The following is a 21398-nucleotide window of genomic DNA, read 5'->3' on the forward strand; positions in this document are numbered from 1 at the left end:
AAATCCAAAATTAAACTTGGCAGCAAACTTTATTTAAAGTAAATGTAGGATTATTAGGAGAAAACCAGACAGATATTCTAGTTATTTAACAGTCAGCCGTTGTAACTTTGGGGTTACTGCTTAAATGTGGAAATGTTATCTATAAAATGTAGAGAACTCTTTCAGCTCCATGAATCCATTTCTTTTCCTGTATTTATTACCATTCCTTTGTAAGTTTAAGACATTTTACTTTGCTGTCTCTATCACATTTTTATAGTAGACATTAAAAACAGCCCCCTTTTTTGGCTTTATTCAATTATTTCATATTATTAAGAACAGGTGTTCTGTACCTTCAGCATCATATATATGCAGAAAGCTGACTATGGCTTAGGATGTAATCTCTTTGCTATACTCGTACTTTTGGGTAATTTTTATTGTGGAAATGATGTTAAAATTAAAAACATTAAGTACTTTTTAAATGTTCTTACTACATATAAACCTCTTGCAGTTTTAAGTTTTGATTAAATTTTATTTTTTGGAAATTAAAATTTTTTTAGCTTAGCGTACCAGAGGATGAGCTGGGAGGCACTGAAAAAGTCAATCAATGGTCTCATCAATAAAGTCAACATTTCTAATATAGGTATTATTATTCAAGAACTTCTTGCAGAAAATATAGTTCGAGGAAGGTAAGCATCAGTTGTTTTATTTGGCATAGTTCATAGTATTATTTTTAAAAAATGTAATTATCTGAGCAATAAAAATTTCTTGTGATGCTTCATTTCAAAGGTAATTAAGAATGTTTAAAACATAATTCTTAGAAAAATATAAGCCACTAACAAATAACTGGGATCTGACAGTTGAGGTTGGGTGGAACTTTTGCTTTTCAGTAAGCTTTGATACCACATAATGAATTTTATATAGACATTTGTTTACTTAATGTCTCAAATAATTTAGAACCATGAAGAATAATTGATAATAAACATATGTAGAGAAGAAACAAAACCAAGAGCTGCTTTAAAGCAATTTAGTTTCTAATGAAAGCAAAATGAGAATATGAAAACAGAATTTATCATCATTAAATTTTATAAAATCTGAAGAGATGCCATCTTCTGGATGTGTTTTACTAACTGAGAATGTTTAAAGGGTCAAAATCTAGAACTTGCCTGTATGCTATTTGGAGCCCTATTGGCACAGTGTTTAAGCTCTCAGCTGCTAACAAAAGGTTGATAATTTGAACCCATGAACTAGGGCATAGGTCTGTGCACATCTGCTTGCATAAAGATCACAATTTTGGACACCCTACCCTAGCTTCCAAGGGAGGTGTGAAGGCATACTGGTAAGGAATTGTGTAAACCCAAAGGCATGTGGTTCAAATCCATCAACTGCTCCATAGTAGAAAGATAGGCATTCTCCTCCTGTGTGATTTACAGCCTTTAAAAACTCGCTGGAAGGTCAGCTGTGAAACTTCTGCCTTGAACACCCCATAACAACTACTTGAGCTTTCAGGTTTCTGTGATTTGGAATCATAACAGCAATGAGTCTTCTTGGAATATGCTATCGTTTGATAAATAAATGTCATTTCACATTGCTTTATCTATTCATCTAATTTCACATTAGAAAGTTGACCAAAAGGGGTTCCCTCTCCATTAAGGTAGATTGAGTTTCCTCCATTTCATTTAGAAGCAGATTTAGAGAAAGTACATGATTTGTGTAAGGCATTACAAATTGTAGACTTATGACCCACAGGTGCACCCACTTCTTAATTCTGTGATTTTAGCTCCCATTAAATTACAGTGCCTCTGAGGGGAGAAGTTACCTTTTTTCATGAAAATACATTTATTTTGTCATTACCCATTATAAAGTACAAATTTATATTTTAACACCCTTAACCTAGACTTTGTGTTTCAGATTAATTTTTTTAGGCCTTTTCATGAGCATAAATTGTGTAATAAAATTCAGAACAGGCCAGCAGAGGCAATGGCTAATTTTCAGTCCTGAAAATCACCAAGGGTAGAATATTGAACATTTTTCTACATGTTTTTAAATGTTAACTTGCCTAAATATAATTTCTTACTTATTTTTTATGGATCAAAACTTATTTTCTTTTAATACATATTTACTAACTTAAAGCAGTATTTTCAATATCTTTGTGTTAATATCTTTGGTTTAAAGGGGGAGGGGGATCTGCATTTTAGAAGCTCTAAAGTAAAATCATCCTGGTTCCTTGTTGTCTCATACATTTTAATATACCAGTGACATCATGCTTCTGAAGAAGTTTGTTTTTATAAGGTGGTGGTGGTGGTTGTGGTTGTGTACCATAAAGTCAGAACCAACCCATAGCTGACCCACTGGAGGAGACTGCCTATCCTCCTGAGGAGAAGCTGGTAGCCTTGAACTGTGTGCCTTTGGGATTGCAGCACAGCTTCTTGCCATTGGACCACGAAAGCTCCTTATATTCCAAATTTATTTAATTCTGAAACATACTATTAACAGCTCTCTGCCATAGGTCCTTGGAATGAAACATGGGAAATTCTGTACTTGTCATGCCCTAAAGTTTAATAATTATGGTGATATCCTTTGAATGCTAGTTGAATATCCTTAGGGATATTTTTAGAATTAAAAATATTAACAATGTTTTGTTATTCATTATACATTATTAATCTTTAAGAATTCCTAAAATTATCTTAGACAAAGTAGAATAAACTAAAAATATTCTTTAAACATTCTATAAACATACTTCAAAAGAAGTCTTTTCCGTCCTTTACTTTTGAAAATGTTAAATTATTTCTAAGAAGTTTTTAAAAGTCAAGTTTATTAGTAAATGCAACAGAAAGAACCAGGATAAAAGAAATTGTATTTCAAAAGAAATAATTTGTAAAATTTTAATCTTTTATAAGAGCACAGATTAAAATTTTGTTTCCTCAAAAACAGTATTTATTTAACTAGGCAGTGAAAACTTAATTTTGATTTAGGATTAATGAGTGTTCAATGGCATTTTATTGTCTTTTAATTTGCCATTTATTGTTATTTATTTTTATCTCTTTTTTCCTTTTTGTAAACAGAGGACTACTTTCTAGGTCTGTTCTCCAAGCACAGAGTGCTTCTCCAATCTTTACTCATGTTTATGCAGCACTAGTTGCAATCATCAACTCAAAATTTCCTCAGATTGGAGAATTAATTCTCAAGAGATTAATTCTTAATTTCCGTAAAGGTTATCGAAGAAATGATAAGGTATGTATGATGGATTTAAATGTAGGCTTCCACATAGGGACATACCAACACACCTATATCAATAATAAAACTCAAAACTCATTCCTGTTGAGTCAGAGCTTGTTCCCACCCGCCCCTTCAGTGTATTTTCAGAAGCTATAAATTGTGGAGCACTGGTGCATTCAAACTATGTGCCTTTGGGTTGCCAGCACACACTGGCCACCAGAGTTCTCATCAATAAAGTAAGCAATGTGGAATTGTGCAAAAAAGTCAGTTTTTTAAATTAAGTTTTTAATTTAAATAGCATATGTGAAGAGGACTTTTTGGTTCTGTTAAAATATTCCTGACCACAAAATATGATTCCTATAATTACTGAATTTTAGCCAGAAATGGCACTCTCTTACAAGTACTTGTTTTTATTTTACAACTTTCCTAAAAATTAGCTTTTTGTATTACAGATTTAAGTAGAATATTGAATTTAGGTTTACTAGAAATGTGAAAGTTACTTTTAGTTCAGAGATTAACTTTGTCTTCATCTTCACTTTCAGCAACTTTGTCTGACTTCATCAAAATTTGTGGCTCATCTTATTAATCAGAATGTGGTAAGTTGCTGTTTACAGTACCTGGTCCTGTGCAGTTGCATTAGACGATAGACTCAGTACCACTTCAGTAACATCTCATTTTCTATTTTGATACGTAATGTTTGAGTTAAATGTTTAGACAGTATTTTAGTTTTAAAACTGTAATAAAAGCAATTAGTGTTTTTTGATACTCAAGTTCAACTCATTGTCAAGTTCCTTCTCCTAGTTCCCTTGAGTTTTCACAAGGGAGATTACGCATCTTTCTCCTGGAAAGCAGCTGGATTCGAACCACACAGCCTTGAGTTAGCTGGGCAACTCTGTATGCATTGTGCCACTAGAGCTCCATTTGATACTAAAAGAAAACATTTAAAATCTTACCTAACCTAAGATTCATTGTATTAGTCACTCTTAGAGAACCTTTGGATCTTAACCTGTTACAGTATCATATTAGTACAGTAATGGCAACTTACTTTCATAAGTCTTCAACATGTGAACACATTTCCATTTTTAATTTTAGATTACACTTAGGTGTGAAATATTTTTGGTATTTCCAGGAAATAATTAAAATGAGAAATACGTGGCTCTTCTCACCTGTGGATGGCGCAGATTTTTTTTTTTTTGTCATAGATGTAAGACTTTGACCTCCTCACTGTGTTTTATGTTCAGTGTAAAAAGAAAGTTCTTTTGAATTGATACTTAAAGTTCTTTCTTCCTCATTTCTAAGAAGTAACTGGCTTTAGAAAAGCATATGTGGGGAACTTAAATATGTCTTCCAACTCAATATGTCTTCCAACTCATTTTACTTATACAGCAAAGCTTTTCAGAATATATTCATACACAACTTGGCATTGCTTATAAAAATTAGTTTTTAAGTTGATGAGGTTCTTTATTTGATTTTTTAAAAAAGTATTCATGACAGTAATTTGTGAAAATAGTTTCTGGTAAGATTATTATCATGTAACTTGAGAACTGTTTGCTACCCAACAGGGTAGTTGAGTGAATAGTTTGGGAAGTGGAATAAAGAATTGTGGTTGTGGAAAGAAGATTATTACTGTTCCTCACATAGTGGTTATGAAAATAACTCTTATCTCAGATTAAAACTTGGTATTTAATTTTGTATTTTGTGGTTAAATATGGCATTTCTTGTATATAATGTTTAAGAGTAATTGTGGCATAATGTCAGTAGTTATATTCTGTAGAGCAAATTACAATTTCAGGTGGATACCTGGAAATATTGGATAGTTAAAGTGAAAGAAAAATTGTTTCCTGTATTTGGAGTATTGACTATATCATAAAGTATTTATCATCATTTATGCAATATTATCCATGCAGTGCACAGATTGACTAAAATTACTATTAACTAGTTATAATTGATAGTAATAGTTGTAGTTGATGATATGTTTTATGTAGTCATAGTGTAGTGAATAGTAGAACTTGGTGTGTCTAAAAGTATGTTTTGTCTTTCAAATGACTACATCCTCTTCAAGGCACATGAAGTTTTATGCTTAGAGATGCTCACTTTGCTCCTGGAAAGACCAACAGATGACAGTGTGGAAGTAGCTATTGGTTTTCTCAAGGAATGTGGCCTCAAATTAACAGAAGTATCGCCGCGGGGCATTAATGGTGAGTTGCTCCTTGCGTTGATATTGAGCTTTTTATTATGTATTATTAATACTCTATTACTTATTTTATTCCCTTTTTCCATTTAACTTTAGCTATATTTGAACGACTTCGAAACATTCTCCATGAGTCTGAAATTGACAAAAGAGTTCAGTATATGATTGAGGTGATGTTTGCAGTGCGAAAGGATGGATTCAAGGATCACCCTGTTATCTTGGACGGACTTGACCTCGTGGAGGAAGATGATCAGTTCACCCACATGCTCCCTCTGGAGGATGACTACAATCCAGAAGATGTTCTTAGTCAGTCTGGGGCAGGGCTGGGGTGTGGGGGGTGCCAACAAATATCAATATATAAAATAAACAATTTTTACTTTCTATTTTTAAAGATGTCTTCAAGATGGATCCTAACTTTTTGGAGAATGAAGAAAAATACAAAGCCATTAAGAAGGGTATGTACAATTTTTTTCTAGAAAAAAATTTCTACAAGGGAATTTTTATTAATAGAAGTTTTGATAGTTACATAAATACTTAAAGAGGAACTATTTATAAATCAGGTATTCCCATACAAAGAAATCTTTGTTCTTCTGAAACTTTTCACTGTTTTCTAATGCATTATTTCTCTTTGTGGTGCTCACTTAATGTGATAACCTCCTTTCAAACTGTTTCTCTCACTTTTTCTTCTTTTCCTTCATTTGCATTGTCTGCAGCATAGACATTTCACCGCTCTTAAGAAATACTTAGATTACTCATACTTTGTTAAACACCTCTGACCACATATTGTTTCTACCGCTTGGTTTCATATATAATTAAATGTTATACTGGATTATTTCTGGAAGGTGCATTTTATGTATAGTTCTTTCTTTTTACTTTTGATAGCTTAGTCTCTCACTGCCCTCAAGTTGGAATTGACTTACAGAGGGCCCTCTCTGGGTTTCCAGTGCTGTCCCATCTTTCTCCTCTGGCCACTGGTGGATTTAAACTGCCTGAGAGGCAGTCTTTGGCTTAGCTATACAAGAACCTATCTTCTTTACCACCAGAACTCTCTTTATCACACGTTGCTGCCACTTAGATAGAATCTCTGCCACTTGGTTTCATATACAGTTAAATACTGTTTTTATTATTTCTTGAAGACAGGTTATATATAGCCCCTTTTCCTTTTGATGTCTCAGTTACCATACTAGCTTTAGTGTTATTATTGTTGTTTTGTACTGTTGCGTCAGAACCGACCCATAGCTATCCTCCCAGTGGATTTTTAAAGGCAGTAAGTAGCATGAGCAGAGATTGCCCTTCTTTCTCCCACAGAGAAGCTGGTGGATTTGAACCATGTGATTTTGGGTTAGCAGCACCACTCCTTACCCTAAGCAGGTACTCTCTAGCCATAGTGTTGATACCTAATAAATGGTAAAGTGGTTAATTATTGTTATACTGCTAACTAAACCAGAGGTTCTCTGGCAGTTCACATCCAATAGTAGCTCCGTGGAGGAAAGCTGGGTAATCAAGTCATGTGCAATTTATAGCCTTAGAAAGCTTGCTGGAGGGTCAGCCAGGAGTCGGTTCTGTCTTGATGGCAGTGAGAGAGGGAGAGAGTAAATCAAAAGCGGTGCATTGGTTAGACTTGGCCTTGTGTTTTTACCTTTGTAATTGCTAGCTAAGTGACGTGGCGCAAGTGACTTTTTTGATACAGGGATAAATGTTTTTTCAGATATGAAAAATAAAGATCTTAATACTCTCATATATTGTTGAGACAATAATAGCTATTATTTTCACATTTGTATAATTTTTAATTAAATAAAATTCATTACCACTTCTGCAGTAAAATTGGTTTATTTTCTCTGAGTTCTGATAATACCACAGTTCTACTTTATTATTCGTATCCATTCTTTAGTCATTCTTAGGAGTGGTATGTTTAAGTACAAGGTAATATTTTAAGAAGCCCCAGATCATCTTTTTAGATAATAATTTTCTGGGAGTGTTTCACTAACAAAATTAAGAATTTAGCCAATGAATTCATACAAAATAATGACCATAAACCAGTTAAATATTAACATTAGATTTTTTGGTTTTTTATTAAATTTTATTGATTTTAATGAACATTTACAGAGATTTTGGGTTTCCATTCATTCATTGTTGCACTATTTTCTCTACCTTCCTCCCCAGTTCGTCTTTTTTTTCCCCCCTTGAAAGTCTGTTTTAATTATCCAATTGCCACAGTGCTTTCAAAGCCAGTTCTGATTAATCTCCTTTGTCAGTGTGTCTTTTGCCATTCCCTATCACTGCTCCCTGAGAGAGACTTCACCCTGATTCATAAGGAAACATTAGATGTTTCTATGAAAATAACATGAGTATCTACAGATTTGTTATGTAGTTTTAATATTCTTCCTCCATACTAGGACAATATCCACTAATTGGTAAGTTCTTAACGATTAATTGGTATTGAAATCTGAGATACCATCCATGAACTTTTTTTCCTCTTTTTAATGGCATTTCCTTGAAGATATTTCACATATGCATGATTTTGTAGCAGTTTAAGCTGACCATTTAAAAATTACTGATTCACTGAGCTTCAAAATACTGATAAATATTTCTACAATTTTGAAAAATCACGTTGACTAAGACTACCACTAGATCTCTTCAGTATTGGGAAAAAAGGCAGGCTTACATTAATGGGTATAAATGTTTGAAAATTGTCATTTCCTTTTGACTATTTTGATTTTCTCAGGGTGACAAATACTCGATTGTTTTCTTGGAAGTGACAGGCTCGCTTTGTTTATATTTGAGAAAATCTTTTCAAAATGCTTCATAACCACTGTGTAAGCTAATCTTTCAAGCAAAAACATAAAACGCAACTAATCCATCTCTTAACCCAATCACAAATGCTTTTCCTTGAGATGATTATCACAGTCATACGTCTGTCTTTAATAGATTGCTATTTATGAACTTTATATTTTATCACTCAGAACATATTAAACATATTAAAGGAGCTGACATTACTAATGACATTTTAAAATGAAGCTAGCATATAAAAGGAAAATTTTATTAAGAAAAGTATCAGGATAAATCGGTTCACTAAGAAAGCTTTGCAATAAATAAAGCCTAAGAAAGACAGTGTAAAAGAAAAACTGAAGCTAGCAGTGTTTTTTCCCCGCAAGAATGTAACAGTGAAAATACAGTGCCTCTGAGTGCAGACTGGCTGAACTTGTGCTACAGATGCAGTAGTTGTAAAACTCTATTGCTTTTTAACCATCATTGCAAATGTCAGCACATTCAGAAAGTCAATAATGTCTTCACATTATTATGAAAATAGTTTTGACCTCACAGATCACCTGACTCCACCTCAAGAATCTATAGACCATACTTTGAAAATCATCACTTTATTCAGTCAGTTCATAAAATCCAATTGCCATGGCCTCAGGGGTTTCAGTAAGTCAATTCTAAAGTGGAAAGATGGGAGGATGATGTAAGCGATTAGATAATTCATTTGACCTTCATTCTTTCATAAAATGTTCTAAAGCTGGCATAAAAATATGATCACTGCAGGAAGGCAGCACAGCTTTAGTAATTAGCGCCGTAGAGTGACCCAGGTGTACTTGTGTTTTTTGTCTTACAGCATTTGGGAAAACAGCAGGAGTAGTACCTCTCTCCCCACTATTGAATACTAAATAGTTTCCTCTTTTTAAAAGTCTGTCTAAGCCATAATGTATAGAGATAAAGTAGGTGTTGTGCACTACTTTTAAAAAAAATTGTAGTTTCATTGAAAGTTTCAAAACGTCATTATTTTCTTTTTAATCATTGATCCATGCACATTTTGTTTTACAGCATTAATTACTATGTAATCACATTGCTTCTCAAAGTCAGATTTGTAGTCTTCAGATCATATAAAGATGGCAACTCTAATTTTGCAAAATTATTTGTTCTTCTATTATCAAGTTTTCTGCTACCATTAAATACTATGTGTAGCTTCTCGTTTATACTACTTGCAAGAAAATAGACTTTCCCTAGAAATGGATTAACCTTTAAACTTTATTTTAAATAAAAATAAATTCAATCTATTTTTCCAGTCCTCCTCTTTTTTTTTTTTTTAAATCCATATTTTCCTTTTCCTCCCCATCATCTGTTTATTTCATGGCCATTTTTATCTGGCACAAGAAAAACACTTAACACTGTCTACTCAATCTGTAATGCTTTCTGATGACACAAAGCCTATATGGTAATCTTTTTTTTGTTTGATACAGTTACTATACTACTGTAGATATCAACAACCTGAGAATTATTTCTTCAGAATAAGATACATTTGTATAAGTCACTAATTGTTTCGCCCAAAACGTACTCTGTTCTTATAGAAATTCTTGATGAAGGAGACAGTGACTCAAACACAGATCAGGATGCTGGAAGTAGTGACGAAGAAGAGGAAGATGAAGAGGAAGAGGGAGAAGAAGATGATGAAGGTAAAGGTGCAGCTTCTTCAGATAATACCATGAAACACTCTAGTTCTGATGTTATTCTCTTCATAGAGGGAAATTTTGCCCTTCTACCTGGGGTTATTTGGCAACTGCTGGAGACATTTTTGGTTTTTCACAGCTGGAGGAAAATGCTGCTCACACCTAGAGGGTAAAGGATGCTATTAAACATGCTGCAGGTCACTAGACTACATCCTGCAACAAAGAATGTCTGTATTGCCACATTTAAAAAATTTTATCATAAAAGTATTAGAAAATTTATTTTTAACATTAGCATAATTTTAATTTGGCCTTTTATGACTTTTATAATATTGTAAACCAATGAAAGTGCATCCCTGTTGAGTACATATGATTAATGTAACTCTGGTAAAATGTGATGCATGATAATGACTAAATATTTGCTATTCATTATGGCAAAATAGAGTGGGGAGGCCAAAAGCTTAATTTATACAGACTGAGACTTGATTTTCTTCCTTTTCAGTTGGTTGCATTATTCAACAGAAAAATAAGCTCAGAACTTGACTTTGTAACACAAATATTAAATATTTGAAAACATTGAAAATATGTTTTTTTTCCCCTTTTAAGAGATGTATTTTTGTTCTCTTCTTAGATTGTAATGAGTCTTCTGTAACATTTCCAAAAATAAGTTTCAAAACTTATATTCAACTGCCATCAAGTTGCTTCCAATTCAAAGCAGCCCCTGTATCTGTAGCTGATAGTGGGCTGAAGCCAACAGAGACTCGCTCTTTTGTTTAGCAGTCCTAGAGAGATTGTAACACCACTTTAGAGTTGTCTTTATTTTGTACATCTTTTAATTAGCCATGTGCTGAATTTACTTTAGAATTTGTTCTTTATGTAGAAACACTATTCAAGTAAACATTATTAAATAGTTGGTTCTGTTAAACCTGTCCCCACTGTCATGATAATCAGATGTTCTCTAAAGTTAATTTTTACTTATAAATTCTTTCAAGTAACCAAGATATTCAACTTATAACAAGTGACCAGCATATTCAAGATACGTAACTCTAGAAAAAATATTTTACCCAAATAACAGTATGAATACAGTATTTTATACCTTCTAAATGACCAGATGATACCAATTAACGAATAATGTAGTTTTTCTGTTTTGATTCTGGACTTTGACCAAAGTATAATAAAATACTCCTAAGATAGAACTAAGGAAATGAAATAGTTACTCCGAATTTTATAAATAAATACTTAATTTACATAATAGGAAGCTTTATTAAACTCTGATTGTAAATAATTTTATGAAAAAGAAAATCTTATAGAACTACATTCTTAATATTTGTGTTTTAATATCTTAATTTTGTTATGATTAATTTCTTCTAGGACAAAAAGTAACTATTCATGACAAAACAGAAATTAATCTGGTCTCATTTCGCCGCACAATTTATCTTGCTATTCAGTCCAGGTAAGACGCCATAAGCTTATTGGGCCTGTATTTATTTTTTTTTCCAGGTAAAGTAAAGGTGCGTTTTAGAGTTTGATGACAGAATAAATACTACAGAGAAGATCGAGCTATTTCTTTACCCCTATTCAAAGCTCGAGTTAATACATAGATTCCTCCTGTATAAAATCATCCTGTGTCCTCCTAGTTATTATTTAAGTTAATTGGAAGGTTTCTTTATTAATGTTTTACCTTTGCCATTTGTTATCATTTATTCTAGTGTTAGAATAGTATTTAATTGAATAATAGAAATGTTTTTCCAAGTTCTGGTTCTAAGCAGGGAAGTACTATAACAATAAATATTGGTTGTGGGTTTCCTGATATGATAGAAATCAATAAAAAAGAAATTAAAGAACTACTTGAAGATCACCTGGAGTAATGTTTAGTAAGAACTACCATGATGTCAAGTCAACAAACCTTGTTTCCTTGAAGACTGTAAGTTTGGTCTTAAAGATCAATAAATGAGTATATTAAATGCTTAATGCATCTGTTGTTTTGTTTAAGATTCATCCTGTTGAGTTAGTAGGCACGGAGTTTACATTTTAAACTGAAGGAGAAATGTTTTCTCAGTTATGTTTTGTATATTTCCATTTAGTATGATGTAATAGCAGTGATGATTCATAAGTAAGAGTCATCTTGTTTTTCATTCTGTCTGAGAAATTTTTGGCTTTAGAGTCACCTTTCAAGTAGAGGAATGTTAAATAGCAAAATATTGGTTGGAAAAACGGAATCATTCTTGGCTATTTCTTTACTTTTCACATGAAAGTGAATTTTTTAATACAAACTTTCTTAATACAGCAGCAATAACTTAAACGCAGTAGATTCACTATTTTAATACTGCTGTTAACATTAACTGTAGAGTTCTAGTCAAGCTCTGAATCATTATATAAAAGGAAGCTTTTTTAAAATTGAAATAACCTTCATAATTTTAAAAAAGACATGAGAGATGAAAACATTAAGACACAGGTGACAGGCACTGTTACGTAACAGCAGCAATCCTTGCAATAACTAACATTTATGTGCTATTTGCTAATAAATAAATTTATGTGACAAAATAGTACATCAATAGAAAGCTATTTAATGGATATAAATAGAGGATTCATGTAATAGGATGAGAACACATAATTAAAATTGTTGATTATCAAACAAACTTAGGGAGGTCTGGTGGCCTAGTGGTAAGGAGTTAACCTGCCATCCCAAAGGCATGCAGTTCAAATCTACCACCTGCTCTGTGAGGAAAGTTGGGCAGTTGCCTCTCATGCAATTTACTACCTCTGAAAACCCATTGGGGGAGGTCAGTTATTTGACAGTACACAGTAACATAAAACAAAATTACTGTTTTCAAAGAGGTGCCATTATTTGCCAGTGTAGTTTCTTTTACTTTCTTTTGTTTTTTAACTCAGGTGCCCAATAATAATGATGACATGAGGTTCACCTGAGTAATTATTGGTAGAAATTTAAATTACACATTCCTTAGAGAAAGCAATTTTGTAAGCTTACTCAAGGGCCTTACATAGCTATGTCATTATACTCTTTTCTCCTCCTACCCCCAATTTTATTTTCTGAAGAAATAAGTATTTGTAATATTATATGTAAAATTATTACCAGGGGAAAAAAAGTTACTTTCTTTTTGAGAAAGCTGCATTACCTGCCATAGTTGACTAAAATAAACAATTTATACCACTATTGAAAGTGTGAAATAGAGAATTGTTAACAGTGTGATCTGTAATTGCTAATAGAGACTGAATACTTTCACATTTTTACTTTCTCCCCAATTTTGTAAGAGTGACTTGCTCACATACCATTTACCTATAGTTAATAAAAATTTATCTTTTTATCTTACCAAAGAAATACTATTTTTTCCCCTAGCTCAATAAATTATTTAAATTATTCCATAATAGGCATAATAATACATGTAGATTTGGGAACACATGCAGTTATCTGTTGATAAACTTAAAATTCAGTTGTAGGGATTAAAACTTTTGTAAAAAACTGTTCTAGAAAGTAGCCTAGCAGCTAGGAGTGTGGCAGATCCCTTGGATATCACTTGGTTCAAGTGAATAATAGCACTGATTAATTTGCCAGTTTGCTTCAGAAGAGGTTAGGACATTTCCATACTGTCTCGTGTGTGTAGTATGTACAAATTTTTAGTTATATTTTTATTTAATTATATTATAGTGAATAATTACATTTTCTTTGCATTTAAGATAAAATGGGATGTATAGTTAAAAATATATTCAAAAGAATTACTAAAGATTACTGTATAGTAAAGAATGCTAAGGTTATGCAGCAAGCTTTTATCCTATTTTTTTGCCATTTTTATTTCTCAGTTTAGATTTTGAAGAATGTGCTCACAAACTACTGAAAATGGAGTTTCCTGAAAGTCAAACAGTATGTTAATATTAATTAAAAATTAAATTTCCACTTAATATTTATTTAGTGTACGATTATTTAATAAAGTTAAAACTTGAAGTGAACTGAAGCAGGTCAGTGGAGATTATTTCCAGTGTTCATTTTGAAAATAAGAGATTTTCTAAAACTTAACTAACTGAAAATTTAAGAGTAGTATAGCTTCATGTGCTTCTCACTCCAGTGAATTAACTTGGCTGCTTCTCTGGGACATGGTTGGTGGGAGGAGTAGTCTCTGAATTTCTACTCTTAGAATTTCCGAGTAGTTGTTTAAAATTTAATTCTGGCTTAAATAGAATTAATTTGTTCTTTAATGTATTACCTGATGCATTTTCTTTATGCAGAAATTTTGATAATCACAGCACTTGTGGGTTCATTGCTCTAACCGAAAAAGAATCTGTAGTGTGTGTTTCACTCATCTGTTCAACAAAAGTTAGGTTTAGCACATTCTAATTGTTTTTAGCTACACATTCTTCTAAGTGGTGTAGCACTTATCTGTCCATTTGCTGTACAGAGATAACTCATGGTTGCTGTGATGCTGAAAGCTGATGTGTCAGTTGTGATAATGGTTACCCATGGCGGACAGTGTGTTTGGTGGAGCTCCCAGATTAAAACAGAATTGGAAGCAGGAGTGACATCCACTTCCAAAATAGCTTGCCTCCAGAAACTCTATGAACTAAGAGAAACAATAAAAGTTATACAGGTGTTCAGGTCTTCCATTCATAGGATCACTATGAGTCATTTAGACTTGATGGCACTTAACAGCAACAACATGTGTCAGTTAGTCTTGGAGCTGTCAGGTAGTCAGTGATCCTTAGGGTACGCATGACAACTTTTAGCCCCATAGTGTTCTAGCTCAAATGTTGTAGAACCCTAATACCAAGGAAAGTAAAGACTAAATTAAGTGTTGTTGCTGTTGGATATCATCAAGTCCATTGACCCATTGATCCTTGGAACAACAGATTGAAGCCTTACTCCTCCCTCCACCTTCCCTCTCCACTGACTGAAACCTTACCCGACCTTGAACCTTCCTCCCCTTCTCCACTGTCCTTAAACCCATTCCTGCTGTCTCTGTGTCAGTCCATCTCATGCATCTTCTCCCTCTCTTGCCCATCCATCTTTCTGAGTATGAATATCCACTGACTGTCTCCGCCTCACTTAGAGGACATGACATGAAGGAAATGCCAGTGACAATACAGATGCTATCACATAGATTAACTTTTCTTTCCAGTTGTTTTCTTAGATATATTATTCTCTTCTCAAATATGTTTTCGTTTTCTGGAGCCTGAATAAAGGCCTCAGGAGTTAACGTTTTTCACATATTTTAGGTGGTAGATACAGCACAGATTTTAAATTGGATGTATTTGTTTCAATAGGACTTTGGATACCAGCTCTTCCCCCGCCCTTTTTATTAAATTTTATTAATTTTAATGAACATTTACAGAGATTTTCGATTTCCATTCATTCATTGTTGCACTGTTTTCTCTACCCTCCCCAGTTCGTTCCCTTGAAAGTCTGTTTTAGTTGTCCCATTGCCACAACCAATTTTGATTAATCTCCTTTGTCAGTGTGTCCTTTTCCATTCCCTATCACTCTTCCCTAAGAGTGATTTCACCCTGATTCATAGGGAAAAGGGGACAGTGTATTCTCTTAACTACTTCCTGCTGAAAAGGGACGCTGTAGGTTTCAGGGTGAAGATCTTCTCTCACTACTCTAAAGGGCCACTTTGGCAATAGGAAACATGTAGACTGGCGTGGAGATTGATTCTGAAATTTAGATGCGCTGTTATCAATTGTGCTTAGTCATACATGTTCATATCCTTGAAGATGTATCATGGAACTGTTGCAGCCTAGAAGACACAAATTTAGCTAACAAGTCAAAAGTACATGAGTCAAAATTTAAAAGCAATAATATTCCAAGTAGAGGTTCTAACAGTGGCACAAATCAAGTTAGGATACCAACCTTGTACAAAAATATATGAGAATGCAGAGTTACTAACAGGTATAAGTTGTTTGTTTTAAGGACTTAATATGATCTGATATTGTCTTAAAACGCAGACCAACTTCCTGGTTTTGAAAAGACAGTTTTATTTGAACAAAGCCATGCTTACTCATTTTTATCTTGTCTGTGTCTTGCTTTAACTTACAGTAGCAGAGCTGAGTAGTGTCTAACAGACTGGAATGTCTGTGAAGTACAAAATATTTACTGTCTGGTCCTTAACAAAGGAGAAAAAAAAATTTAAAATTTGCTGACCTTTATTCTTTAATATAGATTCATTCTTGAAATATGTTGGTTGAGAATTAGAAACAGGGTTTTTTTGTTTTTTTTTTTAATTTTAAGAATTTTTCACTTTTGAAGTTTGCTTACTGGTGTACTACTAATAAAATAGGAAACTCTGGTGCTCTAGTTGTAAGGACCGGTGCTGCCAACCTGAAGCCATGAGGTTTCAATCAGAATGTACAATCTTCTGTGCAGTTATTGTCCCTGCAAACCTGCTGGAGGGTCAGCTGTGTCACTTCCACCTTAAAGGTACAAAACAACAACAACAATAAAATAGGCGCTCTGGTGCATAGTACTTAAGGAGTTGCACTAGTAACCCAAATGCAGCACCTCTCTGGCTATTAGAGTACTTGAGTGGCTCTGTGGGAGAAAGTTGGGCAGTCTCCTCCCGCATGATTTACAGTCTTAGAGACCTAATGGACGGTCAGCTGTAAATCAATTCCAACTTGATGGAAGGAGAGATAATAAAATACTTCCTTATCTGTAAACTTCACTTGATATACATTCACTGGAAGAAAGTAAGTAATTCTTTAAAATTAAAATTGCAGTGCAAATTTCTGCATTGTCTGTTCACATTATTTATAGGATATAAAGAATTCATTATCGATTCTGTTACTATTAATACAGGAGATAATTATTCTAGACATAACCTTAACATGTTTTTGTAGCATTTGGGAAGTATGTTGGTGTATCTATTTTTATGATAGATAATTCTCCTAAAATCATTGTAACATGCAATTAAAATGTTAAAATATTTAATTTTTGTGTCCTATAGAGAATAACTGTAGTTAGCCTGGGAAAGAAATTTACTTGCAAAAGATTGTCTTTATTAGCAGTACTGCCAGCGTATTACCATGTTTTAAAATCTGATTAATTGCTGTATTATTTTAAAACTCATGTTTGGTAGAATATGTGGAAATGCATTTCAGCATATCCATTTAGAATAATATAGCAGAGTTCAGAAAAGTCTCATTTTAATTCTTCTGTATAATATTGTCTAAACTTTTACAGAATACGTACTATCTTTTCAGAATTTGTAAACATTTAACTTTATTAAGGGTTTTTTTTACTAATTTTTAAATAGTAATAATATTTTAAAATAAGCCTATATTATGAAGTAAGAATGTTGAGTAGTATGAGTAGATGATTGGTTTCTAACAGGCACGCTGTAGAATTTTTTACCCAGTAGAATGGAATGATAATATTTTTTGCCACTGTGTCATTCATTAGCCATTATCAACGTGTGCGACTGTTTAAACACATAGAGATACTGTGATTATGCAATAAAAATTTTAAATCTTATGTAATTTGAATTTAAATAATGATAAGCAGGTGGGGCCCACCATGTTGGAGAAGCTGATTGTAGAATGTCTGTTCTGTGCTCCAGGGACCTCCTTTTCTCCCTTGCCTGACTCGCCTCCTGTAGTATCTAACACACATTGTCTGCTTAGAGATAACCTGATTTTTTAGATTGACATTTGTACTGGAAGTTACATCCTGTATTATTAAATGTGACATTGTCAGAAATATTAACTGAGAATGAAAATGTTAAAAATTCATAAATATGCTGTACATTTTATTTACATATAGTTACTTCCTATGTCTAAAAGCATACATTTGCAGTTTATATTTTATAATGGTGGTCAAATAATAAATTTATGCCTTCATTTTGTCCATATTGGCTAAGTATTTTAGTCTCAAATAGCTTTTAATGTGTCCTAATTATATATGTGTTACTGTTATTTCCACAATTATCTATTAAATAATATTTTTCTTTATAAATTTCTAATTTGTTATGACATTGATATTTCCTAGCCAGAGATTTATTAATTCAGTTTTTAGTTCCCCAAGATTTTTACAGAAGTGTTATTCAGTCACTTAATAGTCTTACTGGACAATATATTATGCTACCAGTTATTAAATGGTTCCATTGATTTGTATTCCAAGGAGAGAGTTTTCTGCATTTATTTTGAAGCTAGAAAATTTAGCTGCAGTAGAATTTATTTTTGTTCCTTTTTAAAACATTTTTTTATTTTATCATTAGAAATTTTTTTAAGTTAGCATTGAAATTGTACGTATTTACTCATCTTTGAGATTCATTATATTTCTCTTGTCTATACTATTTTATCCTAACTGAATCACCACATTTCTGGGAAATACTTAAACTGAATAATAAAATATTGTGTTGCTGAGTGTATATTTAAATAATTCTGCATAGAATTATTTTAGAATATGGTCTGTTAATCTTTTAAGTGATATATCTGGTTTTTCACTCCATGTGTTTGTTTTATGAAATAGTTCATGTTATACAAATTCAGAGTTTTGAAATCAGTTTCATTACTGTAAATTGCTGTCACTGCTGTCAGCTAAACAGAAGGCTTTAAGAAGGTTTAAGCAAATTTTGTGTATTTTTAAAAACATTATTAGTCTGTTTCATATTGGTAAATTATCATGCAGCTTAGATTCATTGTTTTTAATCATTAATGCAATTATTTTTGTCCAAATAGAAAGAACTCTGCAATATGATACTTGATTGCTGTGCGCAACAAAGGACGTATGAAAAATTTTTTGGCTTATTAGCTGGGGTGAGTTCTAGCCGCCTTTTTCACACCAGAACACTAAAGGAATTTTTAACCTGAACTTTGACAATTACTGTTTCTTCCTTGGGGTCTGATCTCATTTAAGAGGCTAACTTTACTAAGAGCAACTTGTTCCTTTCTCTCGTCATATTCCCCCTCTTGAGAAAAATTTTTGCAGTGTCTGAACTTTGCCTATCTTTGTTCCTGAACTTTAAAAAAATTTTACATGTTTTATAACAGTATCTTTTTTAATAAGAAACAATTAAACACTCTTTTTCAGAATCTCAAAGTGTTCTTAAAGTCAAGTACACATTTATAAGTTCAAACTCTGTCCCCTGGATAAAAGTCTGTATAAAGATGCAATATATGTGTATCTGTGATCAGCTACATGCGTAACTTTAGTTTATCAGTCCTAGGTAAATAGGGACAGGATGTATTCACTCCTTTTTCGAGCGTCCCGTTATATAAATATGTTGTTGTGTGCCGTCGAGTCGCTTGCGACTCATAGCGACCCTATGTATAACAGCCGTAAACTCTGCTCTGTCCTGTGCCAATCGCACCGTCTCCGGTACACCCATCCCAATTACCCCAACCACTGAATCAATCCATCTCATAGGGGGTCTTCCCCTTCTACACTGTCCCTCCACCCTACCAAGCATGATGTCCCTCTCCAAGGACCTGTCTCTCCTTGCAACATGTCCAAAGTATGTTATGTGTAGCCTCAGAATCCTTGCTTCCAGGGAACAGCCCGGTTTGACACTTTGCAGGATGAATCTGTTTGTTTTCCTAGTCCATGGTACCCTCAATACTCTTCTCCAGCACCACAGCTCAAAGGCATCACTTCTATCCTCCTTGGTCATTGTCCAACTCTCTGATGCATAACAAGTAATAGCAAAGACCATGGCCTATATCAGACGCACCTCAGTCTCCACGTAGACACCATTGCTCTTCAGCACTTTGGAGAGGTCCCTGACAGCACACATTCCCATGGCAATACATCTTCTAATTTCCTGGCTACTGATGCCTACAGTGTTGACTGTGGAGCCAGGCAAACTGAAGTTGTTAATCTCAATCTCTTCACCATCCGTCCTGATGCTCCCAATTGGCCCAGTGGTGAGAATCTTTGTCTTCTCGACATTGAGCCTCAATCCATATTGGAGGCTGCAGTCCTTGACCCTCTGCAGCAGGTGCTTCTGGTCCTCCTCAGTTTCAGTAAGCAGGGTTGTGTCATCTGCATAATGCAGATTGTTGATAGATCATCCACCTATCTTGACCCCTCATAGAGCCCAGCCTCCCGGATAATCTGTTCTGCATACAGGTTGAAAAGGTATGGAGATAGGATGTATCCCTGGCGTACGCCCTTCGCAATTTTGAACCATGCAGTGTTCCCCTGCTCTGTTCTGACGACTAACTCCTGGTCCAAGTATAGGTTTCGCATTAGAATGGTCAAGTGTTCTGGGATTCCCATTCTTCTCAGAGTCAGCCACTGTTATGATCCACACAGTCAAATGCCTTTCCATAATCAATGAAACACAGATAGACATTCCTCTGGTATTCTCTGCTGTCAGCTAAGATCCATCTAACATTAGCTACAATATCACTAGTACCATGACCCCTTCTAAACCCAGCCTGGACTTCGGATAGTTCTCTGCTGATGTGTTGTTCCAGTCATTTTTGGATAATCTTCAGTTGAATCTTGCTTGCATGTGAAATCAATGATACTGTTCTATAGTTTCCACACTCTGTTGGGTCACCCTCCTTTGGGATGGGAACAAATACAGATCTCTGTCAGTCAGTAGGCCAGGTGGTTGTTCTCCAGACTATATGTATATCAGACACAAATTTAGTCGTTTTATAGGACTAAATTTCTATTCACTTCTGCTTTAGTAAATTTAGAAGGTTTTAATATATTTATAACCTTACTGACATTCACGTGTCTTTTTCTTTTAGCGCTTTTGCATGCTCAAAAAAGAATACATGGAATCCTTTGAAAGTATATTCAAAGAACAGTATGATACCATTCATCGTTTAGAAACAAACAAATTAAGAAATGTTGCCAAGATGTTTGCTCATCTTTTATATACTGATTCACTTCCATGGAGTGTAAGTGTATCTTTTGAAACTTTTATTTCCTTTCTAATCCCTTACTTACAGCTGGGTGTTAGGTTTAATGTAACCATCTATGTGAGCCAGTGCTCACATCCACGTATGCCATTGTTTTGATGGTACATACTTCTTAGAGTTACTACTTGTGTTTCCTGGGGTAGTAATGTCCTTTGTTCCTTGAGTTATCTTATAGGGATGTTAATTCGTTTCTGGTGTTTTTTTTTCCTTCTTATTGTGTACTATCAAATCAGATCCAGCTGGCACGTTTGGTTGACATGCAGATTCTTGCCACTAGGCCACCAGAGTGCCCTGAGGTTAATTCTTGATAGGAAATAAGCACTGTATTAAAATGTATTATTTTTAAAAATTTATTATTTTTATTAAAACACTATTCAGGCATGTACTATACAATACCTGTTCACCCTTTATGTGCCAATTGGACAGGTTTTGGGGATGCAGAGTGAATTAAATTATGATCCCTGTTTTCAGTGAGGTAAATACAAGAGAAGAGGTGAGATGTATCCAAGAATAGCAATGGTAGAAAATAAAAGAGTAAGTTATGAAAAAAGTAAAGTTGCTGAAGAAAGAAGTTCAGAAGAGGCAGTTAACATCCAGGAAGAAAGGATCACACTCTAGAATATCATCGACTAGATAGCACACAACAGTGGCAGAACAAAGCAGTGCCTGCCGTGAGTTAATAAGCATTG

General features: G+C 33.8%; 1 protein-coding gene across 1 annotated transcript in view; it reads left to right on the plus strand.

The window, feature by feature from the left end:
• CWC22 (CWC22 spliceosome-associated protein homolog (S. cerevisiae)) overlaps window positions 1–21398 on the plus strand; it is a 35328-nt gene that overhangs the window by 7646 nt on the left and 6284 nt on the right. Inside the window, exons 5-15 of the mRNA XM_006878953.1 lie at window positions 537–665; window positions 3042–3210; window positions 3738–3791; window positions 5258–5393; window positions 5486–5692; window positions 5779–5841; window positions 9733–9837; window positions 11200–11281; window positions 13648–13708; window positions 18514–18591; window positions 20536–20688. Coding sequence (XP_006879015.1) covers window positions 537–665; window positions 3042–3210; window positions 3738–3791; window positions 5258–5393; window positions 5486–5692; window positions 5779–5841; window positions 9733–9837; window positions 11200–11281; window positions 13648–13708; window positions 18514–18591; window positions 20536–20688 — 1237 coding nt within the window. The remainder of the gene's footprint in view (window positions 1–536; window positions 666–3041; window positions 3211–3737; window positions 3792–5257; window positions 5394–5485; window positions 5693–5778; window positions 5842–9732; window positions 9838–11199; window positions 11282–13647; window positions 13709–18513; window positions 18592–20535; window positions 20689–21398) is intronic.

The sequence above is a fragment of the Elephantulus edwardii genome, unplaced genomic scaffold, assembly GCF_000299155.1.
Source record: "Elephantulus edwardii isolate Elephantulus edwardi_28Jun2011 unplaced genomic scaffold, EleEdw1.0 scaffold00001, whole genome shotgun sequence".
In the NCBI taxonomy this organism is placed as follows: domain Eukaryota; kingdom Metazoa; phylum Chordata; class Mammalia; order Macroscelidea; family Macroscelididae; genus Elephantulus; species Elephantulus edwardii.